Here is a 12,804-nt window from a genome sequence, read left to right as displayed (position 1 = left end):
ATACTCAACTAGTCTAAAGAAGGCCAGTTTTATTGCTTCTTTAATCAGAACAACAGTTTTCAGCTGTGCTAACATAACATTTCTAACATTTCTAATGATCAATTAGCCTTTTAAAATGATAAACTTGGATTAGCTAACACAACGTGCCATTGGAACACAGGAGTGATGGTTGCTGATAATGGGCCTCTGTACGCCTATGTAGACATTCCATTAAAAATCTGCCGTTTCCAGCCACAATAGTCCTTTACAAAATTAACAATGTCTACACTGTATTTCAGATTAAATTGATGTTATTTTAATGGACAAAAAAATAGCTTTTCTTTAAAAAACATGGACATTTCTATTTGACCCCAAACTTTTGAATGGTAGTGAACATACAGGCTAGCTCACTGCTTCCTCTCAGCTACTGCCTGCTATTCATTCCTGTCACCCAGTACGGAGAGGAGAAACAGTGAGAACAGCCATATTCGTTGGTTATCCATCTGTTGGTCCACCATCTTTTAGTTCCCCATATTTTGGTTCACCATGTTTTGGTAGATCATCTTCTAGTTCACCATCTTCTAGTTCACAATGTTTTGGTTCACTATCTTCTTTAGGTTCTCACAGCTGCACGGAGAAAAAGAAAACACCTCTTACTAGAGTAGCTACTTCAGGGTGCACATGTCACGTCCTGACCTTAGTTCCCTTTTTATGTCTCTGTTTTAGTTTGATCAGGGCGTGAGTTGGAGTGGGCATTCTATGTTGTTTTTCTATGTTTTCCATTTCTGTGTTTGACCTGGTATGGTTCTCAATCAGAGGCAGCTGTTGATTTTTGTCTCTGATTGAGAATCATACTTAGGTAGCCTGGTTGTCTCTGATTGAGAATCATACTTAGGCAGCCTGTTTTCCCCATTTTGGTTGTGGGTGATTGTTTTCTGTTTTGTGCGTATTCCTTACAGAACTGTTTCGTTTTCGTTCTCGCTCTTTATTATTTTTTGTCATTTCAGTGTTCAGTTTATTTTGTTTATTAAAATGAACATTTACCACGCTGCACCTTGGTCCTCTTCTCCTTCACCAGACGAAAACCGTTACAGCACGTCATGATAATACCACTGTTATAAGGTGTTGTGCTGTATTATTAGATGCATATTACACATGTCTGTGTCACCAGACTGTTGGACAAAACGCTCTCTGGGAGAGATCAAGTCGAGGGTCTTGAGAGGGGTTCCAACTGAAAAGAGTAACTAAAGAAATGAAGACATGTCAATATGTGGTCTGCTGCATCATAGTAGGACAGATAACCAGAAAGACCAGTTGATGGTTTATCTGACCCTCACCAAGATGTTTTCTTTGCCCACAGATCTGAGTGACATCATGAACAAGATTCTGGTCATCACCGTGTTCGTAGCACTTCTGCGCCTCAGTAAGTACAGTCGTGGCCAAAAGTTTTGAGAATGACACAAATATTAATTTTCACAAAATCTGCTGTCTCAGTTTGTATGATAGCAATTTGCATATACTCCAGAATGTTATGAAGAGTGATGCGATGAATTGCAATTAATTGCAAAGTCCCTATTTGCCATGCAAATAAACTGAATCCCCCAAAAACTTTTCCACTGCATTTCAGCCCTGCCACAAAAGGACCAGCTGACATCATGTCAGTGATTCTCTCATTAACACAGGTCTGAGTGTTGATGAGGACAAGCCGGGAGATTGCTCTGTTATGCTGATTGAGTTTGAATAACAGACTAGAAGCTTCCAAAGGAGGGTGGTGCTTGGAATCATTGTTCTTCCTCTGTCTATGATTCCTCTGTCTATCATACCTGCAAGGAAACACGTGCCGTCATCATTGCTTTGCACAAAAAGGGCTTCAAAGGCAAGGATATTGCCATTAAGATTGCACCTAAATCAACCATTTATTGGATCATCAAGAACTTCAAGGAGAGTGGTTCAATTGTTGTGAAGAAGGATTCAGGCCGCCCAAGAAAGTCCAGCAAGCGCCAGGACCGTCTGCAAGTCCCTTGGTGAGGAGACTGTCGCAGCTGTGGGTCCCTACTCTCTTTAGGTTCACCTCAGACTGCACACAGAACCTTACCATTATGAATGAAGAAAAGAGCCCTAATGTTTCACCACAGGAAACCCAGTTGGGCAGAAACACATGTCAATTATAGTGGCACCCAGTGGTGCAGTCGACTCAAATGACTCTGACGTCAGACTTCAGGCACATCTGGAACAGTTTGAAATACTGTGTTATTTTATGTCAAAACATGAATAGCAGGAAAACAGTAGACCCTATGTGTTTCTTGAGGGGCATGATTTATTTGTGTGAGTCTATTTGACCAGTTTGTTCAGTTCTGTATTATTAGACAAAGTTGTTTAATGTAGGATATGTTCATGCATATCTCCCAGATTTGTATGATGAACATTACAAACCAGTACAGAATAGTACAGAACAGAACAGTCCAGAACAGAATAGTACAGAACAGTCCAGAACAGAATAGTACATAACAGTCCAGAACAAAACAGTCCAGAACAGAACAGAAAAGTCCATAACTGAACAGAACAGTCCAGAACAGAACAGAATAGTACATAACAGTCCAGAACAAAACAGTCCAGAACAGAACAGAATAGTACATAACAGAACAGAATAGTACATAACAGTCCAGAACAAAACAGTCCAGAACAGAACAGAAAAGTCCATAACTGAACAGAACAGTACAGAATAGCAGAGTAGAGTACAGAGGAGGGATAGAACAATATGTTTCCTGAACTGGGCAACTGAGTCACACAAGTCCAACACGTTTTTCCCACTACCAGAGAGAAATACAGCAGACATACAGTGCGGGTGGTCAATCACAAAGTGCAACTATTACATGTCTGCTGTTGCTGCCCTGTTTCACTGCACCCTCTTGCCAGGTCGCTATGTAGCTGAATATGTTCTTCATAACCTACTTGGCTAAATAAAGGGCCTAAATGAATAATTAAATAAATAAGACATATACACCAATTAAAATATGTTTAATGAGTTCGATCTTCAATCTCACTCCAAAAGCTAATTCTGCGCCAAACAGATTGGATAATGATCAAGGGCACAACCCTCCCCATTCGACCAATGATCAGTGAGAAGGGATATGGTCAGGAAGCTTTTGCTTTAGTGCTACAGTGCATACCAGCCTGTCCCTTCAGTTTATCACCACCACCACCAACCAGAGACCTGGTCATATTGACAGGACACAAAACAACCTGACGTGTGACTGGGAATCAGGTGACTAGTGTTTACACAGCACTAAATTTAGTAAACAAAGAAGGGAAAAAAAGCTTTCCATATTAAGGCAAAGTTCAGTATTTCACAACTTAATGTTGAGTTTGTAGTGTCTGTTAAAAGAAAACTGAAGCATGGATTACAGTTTCTCCTGGCCCATAAACCTTTTCAGGGTGAGGAAACATCTAATATGAAGTTAGAAATAAATACTGAACTCCCCCGTTATACCAATCAAGTCTAACACGGGAAATGTAATGTAATACTGGAATTGTACAATCATACTTTATTGTAAAATCACTTGACCTCACACACACACAGCCAGGACAGGTTATTAGGAGGATCTAGCTAAAAGATCATGGCAGATTCATCACAGTACACCTGAAGATGTGGATGATGCAGTTTAAACAGCCCACAGCTACAGCACTGGGCTTCACATGAGATATTCAGTGATAACAGATCATGCTGCCCCATCATTAACTTCCACTGGTAGTGAGTCATTGACCGATAGTTAACCAGCCCCACTTGGCGAATCTTTGTCTTAGTTTACCATCACCATTTGAGCGCAGTGGGGTCTGTGCTAACCAGTAGTAACCAGACCGACGGACGTGTCACTGTTGATCTAGACTTAGGACTGTGTGCTTAGGCATGGGAGGGGGTAGGTGGAAGGGGGTGGTGGTAGGGGTTTGTAATATGAACTCTACGGACTTAATAAAGACCAATAAAAGTCAACCAGTCTCCAATCAAAACCAATCAGCAAGCAGGATAACTTGTTCTGTTACATTTCAATACAGCTATCTGGATTGGCAAATACACTGATTCCCGACACTAAACTCAAATGATACTAAATAAACAAATGATGAACCTGTTACTGTCATAGCATCTCCATCGTTGACCCTGTCTGCCCTCTCTTACTTTCTTTATCACATACACAAACACCTGAACAGTGGGTGTTTATCTCAGAGGAGTGCACTTTGGCTCGGAGAACGACAAGTCAACACATCTCCACTCATATATATACAGGCTAGCTCACCGCTGCCTCTCAGCTACTGCCTGCTATTCATTCCTGTCACCCAGTACGGAGAGGAGAAACAGTGAGTACAGCCATGTTCGTTTGGTTCACCCTGTTTAGGTTCACACATCTGCATGGAGAAAAAGAATACACCTCTTAGTCATGATAATATCACTGTTATAAGGTGTTGTAGATGGGTATTGGGTGGGTAAGATGGGTATTACACGTCTATCTCCAGACTGTTGGACAAAACACTCCCTGGGAGAGATCAAGTAGAGGGTATTGGGTGGGTAAGATGGGTATTACACGTCTGTCTCCAGACTGTTGGACAAAACACTCCCTGGGAGAGATCAAGTAGAGAGTATTGAGAGGGGTTCCAACTGAACGGAATAACTAAATAAATTATAGCATGTCTATACAGATGTAGGACCTTAATTTGATCACCCTGTTATTACATGACAACAGGGGCAGAGCAGGAAATGCAAACTTGTAGGATATTGAAGATTTTAAAAGGCTTCTAAAGTTTGCAATTTAACATTTCAGACTTGATTTGCTAACTAAACATGTATCAACCCCCTACAAAAATGGCCATTAATTACAATAATATTATAATGATTATTTCCTGTTTCTCCAGGATTATTTTCCTGCTGTGAGAAACTGGTCAAAGTAAGATCCTGCATCTGTATGTGGTCTGCTGCATCATAGTGAGATACAAACCCAGAAAAATTATAGTTTCATTGTCATTAAAAACATTGCCAACCCCAGAATAGCCTTACCGTAGTCGTTGGAAACATGTTAAAAGACATGTTTGAGATGAAATGGAAGAGATTAGATGAGCCTGAGATGAGATCAGGCTAAGAGCAGAGCTCAAAAGGAGGAGGAAATGATGCTGACTAGTGGACAAGTTGATGAATGGTTTGTCTGACCCTCACCAAGATGTTTGCTTTGCACACAGATCTGAGTGACATCATGAACAAGCTTCTGGTCATCACTGTGCTCATCACTCTTCTGGGCCTCAGTAAGTACACAGTCAAGAACCTGACTAACTGACTGACATACTGGTGATGTTCCAGGTTGTCTTTTATGCAGTCTCACTGTGCATCCCAGAAAGTTGTTTTATCATAATAGCATTTCACTACACCCACAATAACATCTACAAATTTTGTGTATGCGACCAACAAAATTTGATTTGATTTGAAACGTTAAACACTCCAGATAAGAGCACCACAAGCAGCAATATTGACTGACTGACAGACTGACCAACCAACCATTTTGACCCTCTAACCCTAACCCTCCCCTTCCAGGTGCTCAGGGCCTCCGTCTGCCTAGGCAAGCTGAGGAGGGTACGCCTGAGGAACCGGTCGCAGATGTTGCTGAGGCTGATGGAGAGCAGGGAACCCTGGAAAAGCTGACCAGCGCCTTCAAGGGCTACTACGACACATCCATCAGCACCGCCTCTAGCTGGCTGGACAGCATCGATGGCCTGAAGCTGAAGGAGAAGGCCGCGTAAGACACACACACACACACAAGAACGGTACAGCAGTTCAAGATAGCAGGCTGACAGTTAATGCACTGTCCATGTGTCTGTGTCCATCAGGAATGCCCTCAGTGACACCACCGTGGCGGCGATGACTTACGCTGGCATCCTGCAGGACCAGGTCTACCACATCTTATACCAACAGTAAAGACCCTTCCTTGTTTCCCTCTGTGTCCCCAACGTCTTCAAAATGTTTTTGTGAGGAGAGCGTCGCAGCTGTGGGCCCCTACTCTCTCATCCTGGAGCCTCTGATCAGCTTCACCAGACCTCCAACCCTCGGTGACGTCCCCCTGGAGTGTAGATTGAAATACAGTATTATTTTATGTCAACATTTTACGTTTCAGTCATTTAGCGAACGCTCTTATCCAGAGCGACTTACAATTAGTGCATTCATCTTAAGATAGCTAGGTGAGACAACCACATATCACAGTCGTAGGAAGTACATTTATTTTTACAATAAAGTAGCTATCAGCAAAGTCAGTGAAAGTAGGAAAATACTTTTTTTTTAAATGTTTTTTTAATGTAAACGTATCTTGAAATAAAAACATGCATTTGTAGAAAACTAATAAACCCTATGTGTTTCTTGAGGGGCATTATTCATATTTTTTTAATTTCACCTTTATTTAACCAGGTAGGCAAGTTGAGAACAAGTTCTCATTTACAATTGCGACCTGGCCAAGATAAAGCAAAGCAGCTCGGCACATACAACAACACAGAGTTACACATGGAGTAAAACAAACATACAGTCAATAATACAGTAGAAAAATAAGTCTATATACAATGTCAGCAAATGAGGTGAGATAAGTGAGGTAAAGGCAAAAAAGGCCATGGTGGCGAAGTAAATACAATATAGCAAGTAAAACACTGGAATGGTAGATTTGCAGTGGAAGAATGTGCAAAGTAGAGCAAAATAAATAAATAAATAAATACAGTAGGGAAAGAGGTAGTTGTTTGGGTTAAATTATAGATGGGCTATGTACAGGTGCAGTAATCTGTGAGCTGCTCTGACAGCTGGTGCTTAAAGCTAGTGAGGGAGATAAGTGCTTCCAGTTTCAGAGATTTTTGTAGTTCGTTCCAGTCATTGGCAGCAGAGAACTGGAAGGAGAGGCGGCCAAAGGAAGAATTGGTTTTGGGGGTGACTAGAGAGATATACCTGCTGGAGCGTGTGCTACAGGTGGGTGCTGCTATGGTGACCAGTGAGCTGAGATAAGGAAGGACTTTACCTAGCAGGGTCTTGTAGATGACCTGGAGCCAGTGGGTTTGGCGACGAATATGTAGTGAGGGCCAGCCAACAAGATCATACAGGTCGCAGTGGTGGGTAGTATATGGGGCTTTGGTGACAAAATGAATGGCACTGTGATAGACTGCATCCAATTTATTAAGTAGGGTATTGGAGGCTATTTTGTAAATGACATCGCCGAAGTCGAGGATTGGTAGGATGATCAGTTTTACAAGGGTATGTTTGGAAGCATGAGTGAAGGATGCTTTGTTGCGAAATAGGAAGCCAATTCTAGATTTAACTTTGGATTGGAGATGTTTGATGTGAGTCTGGAAGGAGAGTTTACAGTCTAACCAGACACCTAGGTATTTATAGTTGTCCACATATTCTAAGTCAGAACCATCCAGAGTAGTGATGCTGGACGGGCGGGCAGGTGCAGGTAGCGATCGGTTGAAGAGCATGCATTTAGTTTTACTTGTATTTAAGAGCAGTTGGAGGCCACGGAAGGAGAGTTGTATGGCATTGAAGCTCGTCTGGAGAGTTGTTAACACATTGTCCAAAGAAGGGCCAGAAGTATACAGAATGGTGTCGTCTGCGTAGAGGTGGATCAGAGACTAACCAGCAGCAAGAGCGACATCATTGATGTATACAGAGAAGAATCAGAGAAGTAGTTAGTGAACCAGGCGAGGCAATCATTTGAGAAACCAAGGCTGTCGAGTCTGCCGATGAGGATAAAACATATATATATATATGAGTCAGTACGATCATTGTACTATGTGTTTTATTATCAGACAAAGTTGAGAGAGGTGGGATATGTTCAGGCATATCTCCCACAGGTTTGTGACAATATGGTTATGTGTACATCATGTCTCAGAGTTTACAATATGGACAATAGGGAGTCTCACAATGCCTACTGTACATAACTAATCACCTAACTCTGAGTCAACTGCCTCTCATCTGAATATAAGAAGCAGGTCATATAGAGGAAAAAGTCAACACCGATTCCTGTGACTGTTTCTGACAGACAGGTTTTCAACCAGAGCTTGAGTTTCTAAATGAGTGGGAATAAAGGGTGTCCTCTGGGTTTCTGATCTCAGAAAGGTTCGAAGTGAGCTATTCATGATCCTTTTGAAGCTGCAATGATAACAGACAGAAATAATACATTTGACCTCAAATATGATTATGTTCACTGAAGATGTACGAGCCTGGAGCTACAAGACCACAGAGAAGAACATCTTGAACTGTTAGTTAATCTCTTCATAGGGTGGTGATACACTAGCAGAGATATGGCCAATCTGATGTAGCCTCAGTCTAAGATTCATTCAAACGGACTCAAAATGTATTCAAACTAAATACCTCAAATCCCTGAGTAGGCTTCTTCTGAGTACCTATGTTTCCCCATCTTGATTTCCCAATTCTCTCACAACTTTATCTGTCTCACGAGGCCACATTGTTACCTTCTCTTAGTAATCAACCCACAGTTAATGAATAGCTTCACTTGATATTACTAAACGAGGGCACTGCACATTGATACAAGGGGTTACATAATGGTAGATCCCACTGAGTACTTTCATCACAGTGAAATATTAACTCTAAATGCTAGGAATTATATGAGAAGCCTTATCGCTCGTGTTTATTCGTTTTTTTCCAATGGTGACAGTAAAAGGACATGTACTACAAAGAACAACACATGCGTCTCATACTAAAGGGCCAACATGTGTTTTAAATTAAAGGGCCTGACGTTTTTGTTCTGTTTGTTTGTTTTTGCTTTGTTGTTTGTTGTTTAAATCATGTAAAAAATATATACTGTATATTTGTACTTGTGTCAAAAATGGTAAATTGTATGCTCTTATACAGATGTAAGATCTTCATTTGATCACCTTGTTGCAGGAGCTTGTTGTGTATTTGAGGTTTAAAAAGGCTCCTGAAGTATTTAATCTCCACCTAGAAATTTCAGACTTGATTTTCCCAGATTTTCCCTGTATCAACCCTGACAAAAATGTCCATTGATTATAGTGCACATAATAACTCACATGTCCTGTTGCTGCATGATTGTTTTCTTGCTCTTGAAAACTGTCTGAAAATAAGATTAATAAAAAAAAAAGTATATTACAAACAAGTCTGTAATTGACTGAATGGGGGCCTATAACCATACCTATCCAGTCACAGACATCAAATCAAATCAAATCAAATTTTATTTGTCACATACACATGGTTAGCAGTGTAGCGAGTGTAGCGAAATGCGAGTGTAGCGAAATGCTTGTGCTTCTAGTTCCGACAATGCAGTAATAACGAACAAGTAATCTAACTAACAATTCCCAAAAAAAACTACTGTCTTATACACAGTGTAAGGGGATAAAGAATATGTACATAAGGATATATGAATGAGTGATGGTACAGAGCAGCATAGGCAAGATACAGTAGATGATATCGAGTACAGTATATACATATGAGATGAGTATGTAAACAAAGTGGCATAGTTAAAGTGGCTAGTGATACATGTATTACATAAGGATGCAGTCGATGATATAGAGTACAGTATCTACGTATGCATATGAGATGAATAATGTAGGGTAAGTAACATTATATAAGGTAGCATTGTTTAAAGTGGCTAGTGATATATTTACATCATTTCCCATCAATTCCCATGATTAAAGTGGCTGGAGTAGAGTCAGTGTCATTGACAGTGTGTTGGCAGTAGCCACTCAATGTTAGTGGTGGCTGTTTAACAGTCTGATGGCCTTGAGATAGAAGCTGTTTTTCAGACTCTCGGTCCCAGCTTTGATGCACCTGTACTGACCTCGCCTTCTGGATGACAGCGGGGTGAACAGGCAGTGGCTCGGGTGGTTGATGTCCTTGATGATCTTTATGGCCTTCCTGTAGCATCGGGTGGTGTAGGTGTCCTGGAGGGCAGGTAGTTTGCCCCCGGTGATGCGTTGTGCAGACCTCACTACCCTCTGGAGAGCCTTACGGTTGAGGGCGGTGCAGTTGCCATACCAGGCGGTGATACAGCCCGCCAGGATGCTCTCGATTGTGCATCTGTAGAAGTTTGTGAGTGCTTTTGGTGACAAGCCGAATTTCTTCAGCCTCCTGAGGTTGAAGAGGCGCTGCTGCGCCTTCCTCACGATGCTGTCTGTGTGAGTGGACCAATTCAGTTTGTCTGTGATGTGTATGCCGAGGAACTTAAAACTTGCTACCCTCTCCACTACTGTTCCATCGATGTGGATGGGGGGGGTGTTCCCTCTGCTGTTTCCTGAAGTCCACAATCATCTCCTTAGTTTTGTTGAGGTTGAGTGTGAGGTTATTTTCCTGACACCACACTCCGAGGGCCCTCACCTCCTCCCTGTAGGCCGTCTCGTCGTTATTGGTAATCAAGCCTACCACTGTTGTGTCGTCCGCAAACTTGATGATTGAGTTGGAGGCATGCGTGGCCACGCAGTCGTGGGTGAACAGGGAGTACAGGAGAGGGCTCAGAACGCACCCTTGTGGGGCCCCAGTGTTGAAGATCAGCGGGGAGGAGATGTTGTTGCCTACCCTCACCACCTGGGGGCGGCCCGTCAGGAAGTCCAGTACCCAGTTGCACAGGGCGGGGTCGAGACCCAGGGTCTCGAGCTTGATGACGAGCTTGGAGGGTACTATGGTGTTGAATGCCGAGCTGTAGTCGATGAACAGCATTCTCACAGATATGAGAGAAGTGCCAGGAAAACAAAGCACAGGTGCAGCCCAGGCAGTCAACTCCCAGAGATCTAAAGGCTAGAGACACAGATATAAAAGAACCACAGACTAAACGCAGGCTCATACAGAGACCAAGACATGATGAAGCTGCTACTGATGGCCTTGGCTTTGGGGTGTGCAGGTAAGACTGTAATACACAGCCCATATGTTCACCGAAAACAAACAAATATTTTATGTTAAACTTTGCTCCACTCTACTCTACTCTACTCTACTCTACTCTACTCTACTCTACTCTACTCTACTCTACTCTACTCTACTCTACTCTACTCCACTCTACTCCACTCCTCCTCAGACCTGGCCACACTATGGTTTCTCTGAGTGAGCATGACCTGACAGTGGAGGAAGGGACAGAGCAACACGTCCGGGTGGCCAGATATGTGCAGCACGGGCCGTACGCACGAGGTCCCTCATACAGCCTGGCAACGGTAAAGCTGGCAGAGCCTGCCCGGTTCACTCAGCATGTCATGCCCGTAGCCCTACCCACACTATGCACTCAGCTCCACGAGAAGTGTCTGGTCAGCGGGTGGGGCTCCACCGTACCGGGACAGGGTGAGTGGACCATAAAGCCAGGGGAGGGCTATATGCCTCAACCGAAATTAATGGAATAGATAAGCACCAAACTCACTCCCATGAGTCCCTATGTCTGTCCCTCCATACAGACGAGCCCAATCTAATCCTGAAGTGTGAAACCCAGCGGGTCATTGATGACAAGATGTGCCAGATAGCCTTTCCCCTTTATTGGATTGAACATGCATTCTGTGCTAAAACCATCATCTCAACAGACAACTGCCTGGTCAGTACATCAACAGCACAGTGCTTTGCAAACATGTATATTTTTTATCTCTGGCTGTTGCATTGGAAATGTGTAAGAGAATATTATGATCAACGAGCAAATCAAGATTTTCCTTTGTACTTTAATTTCACTGTGCCACCATACTCTGAGAGTTCTCCATGTCTACTTTTAACCTCTCTCTCTCTTTCTCTCTTTCTCTCTTTCTCTTTCTCAGTCTGACCAGGGCAGTACTGTGGTCTGTGGGGGTGAGCTACAGGGGTTGTTCTGGTCCAGTTCTTCTGACGTTGGTTTGTACACCCGCCTGTGCCTGTACCTTGACTGGATCAGTGACATCATGAACACCCCTGATCCTACACCGGAACCTGCGTGGACCACCGCAGCAGCAGCTACAACATGGTGATTGAAAAGAAAAACAATAAAGTGATATGTACTGAAATGTTCTGTTCACCTGCCCCGTTGATTCCATCATATCCGGCCTGCGTTGTTTTAATTCCCCAGCAGAGGGCAACATAGACTAATAATACTGGCCTATCACAAACCTCTGAGAGATTTCTTGGCTAAAACAAAGTCTGCAGGAAGTTTAATTTCTCAATTACTTAGTTTACTTCTCCAAACAATTGGAATTGGACACCCCAAAGTATCTTTCCTGAAGATAAATCCTCCAACCATGCAGTCGTTTGTCCTGGGATATGTAGTTCTTTTGATCACCAGCAGATGGCAATGTAGACTAATAATAGTCCATTTGAGCACAAAAGCGCCACACAATCAATGTAAAGAGAGACACCGAATGAAAAAAAGGAGAAAGAGGATTTTCAGAGAGAGGGAGAGAGAGAGAGAGAGAGAGAGAGAGAGAGAGAGAGAGAGAGAGAGAGAGTGGTTGAGATGAGAGCAGGTGAAATGAGACCGCCATTCTTTGCAAGGTTTTGGATGAGTGTGTCCAGATCTGCGTGCAAGCTGAATATCACACTCTGACACACACAAACACACACACACACACACACACACACACACACACACACACACACACACACACACACACACACACACACACACACACACACACACACACACACACACACACACACACACACACACAATGTATGACTGACAGCTGTGCCCACTGACACTCAGTCTAACACTGGAGCCACTTCACCATCTGTTCTCCACACTTTTCCCGCCTTTTCCCTCTTTGGAATACTCTACTCTCCCTTTCAGGTCCCCCTCCTCCTTCCCTACCCTTTCCTCTAGCTTTCAGAGATCTCTGACTCTT

General features: G+C 42.8%; 2 protein-coding genes across 3 annotated transcripts; both read left to right on the top strand.

Moving 5' to 3' along the window:
- Positions 1-407: 407 nt before the first annotated feature.
- LOC112235287 (apolipoprotein C-II) lies at positions 408-6,374 on the top strand. Of its 2 annotated transcripts, none has more exons than XM_024403711.2 (4): positions 408-451; positions 5,206-5,268; positions 5,555-5,756; positions 5,848-6,374. In XM_024403711.2, exons 2-4 carry the CDS (start codon positions 5,220-5,222, stop codon positions 5,933-5,935), a joined length of 339 nt encoding a protein of 112 aa, XP_024259479.1. In that variant the 5' UTR covers positions 408-451; positions 5,206-5,219; the 3' UTR covers positions 5,936-6,374. The 2 variants fall into 2 exon arrangements, with proteins under 2 accessions (XP_024259479.1, XP_024259478.1); XM_024403710.2 differs by lacking the exon at positions 408-451 and adding an exon at positions 4,230-4,332.
- Positions 6,375-6,919: 545 nt separating this feature from the next.
- Positions 6,920-11,989, top strand: LOC112235295 (trypsinogen-like protein 3). The gene is made up of 4 exons (XM_024403720.1): positions 6,920-6,961; positions 11,034-11,290; positions 11,401-11,534; positions 11,749-11,989. Exons 2-4 carry the CDS (start codon positions 11,047-11,049, stop codon positions 11,932-11,934), a joined length of 564 nt encoding a protein of 187 aa, XP_024259488.1. The 5' UTR covers positions 6,920-6,961; positions 11,034-11,046; the 3' UTR covers positions 11,935-11,989.
- The last annotated feature ends 815 nt before the right edge of the window (positions 11,990-12,804 follow it).

The sequence above is a fragment of the Oncorhynchus tshawytscha genome, linkage group LG23 (genome assembly GCF_018296145.1).
Source record: "Oncorhynchus tshawytscha isolate Ot180627B linkage group LG23, Otsh_v2.0, whole genome shotgun sequence".
Classification (NCBI taxonomy): Eukaryota; Metazoa; Chordata; class Actinopteri; order Salmoniformes; family Salmonidae; genus Oncorhynchus; species Oncorhynchus tshawytscha.
This window is presented reverse-complemented; position numbering and strand designations above follow the sequence as displayed.

Bases quoted from the DNA above. Each gene is read 5' to 3' on its own strand.
- LOC112235287 (XM_024403711.2), top strand. From the start codon at position 5,220: ATGAACAAGCTTCTGGTCATCACTGTGCTCATCACTCTTCTGGGCCTC. The intron at 5,269-5,554 runs GTAAGTACACAG...CTCCCCTTCCAG, and splicing joins CATCACTCTTCTGGGCCTCA to GTGCTCAGGGCCTCCGTCTG. The intron at 5,757-5,847 runs GTAAGACACACA...TGTGTCCATCAG, and splicing joins AAGCTGAAGGAGAAGGCCGC to GAATGCCCTCAGTGACACCA.
- LOC112235295 (XM_024403720.1), top strand. From the start codon at position 11,047: ATGGTTTCTCTGAGTGAGCATGACCTGACAGTGGAGGAAGGGACAGAG. The intron at 11,291-11,400 runs GTGAGTGGACCA...CCCTCCATACAG, and splicing joins CTCCACCGTACCGGGACAGG to ACGAGCCCAATCTAATCCTG. The intron at 11,535-11,748 runs GTCAGTACATCA...TCTCTTTCTCAG, and splicing joins TCTCAACAGACAACTGCCTG to TCTGACCAGGGCAGTACTGT.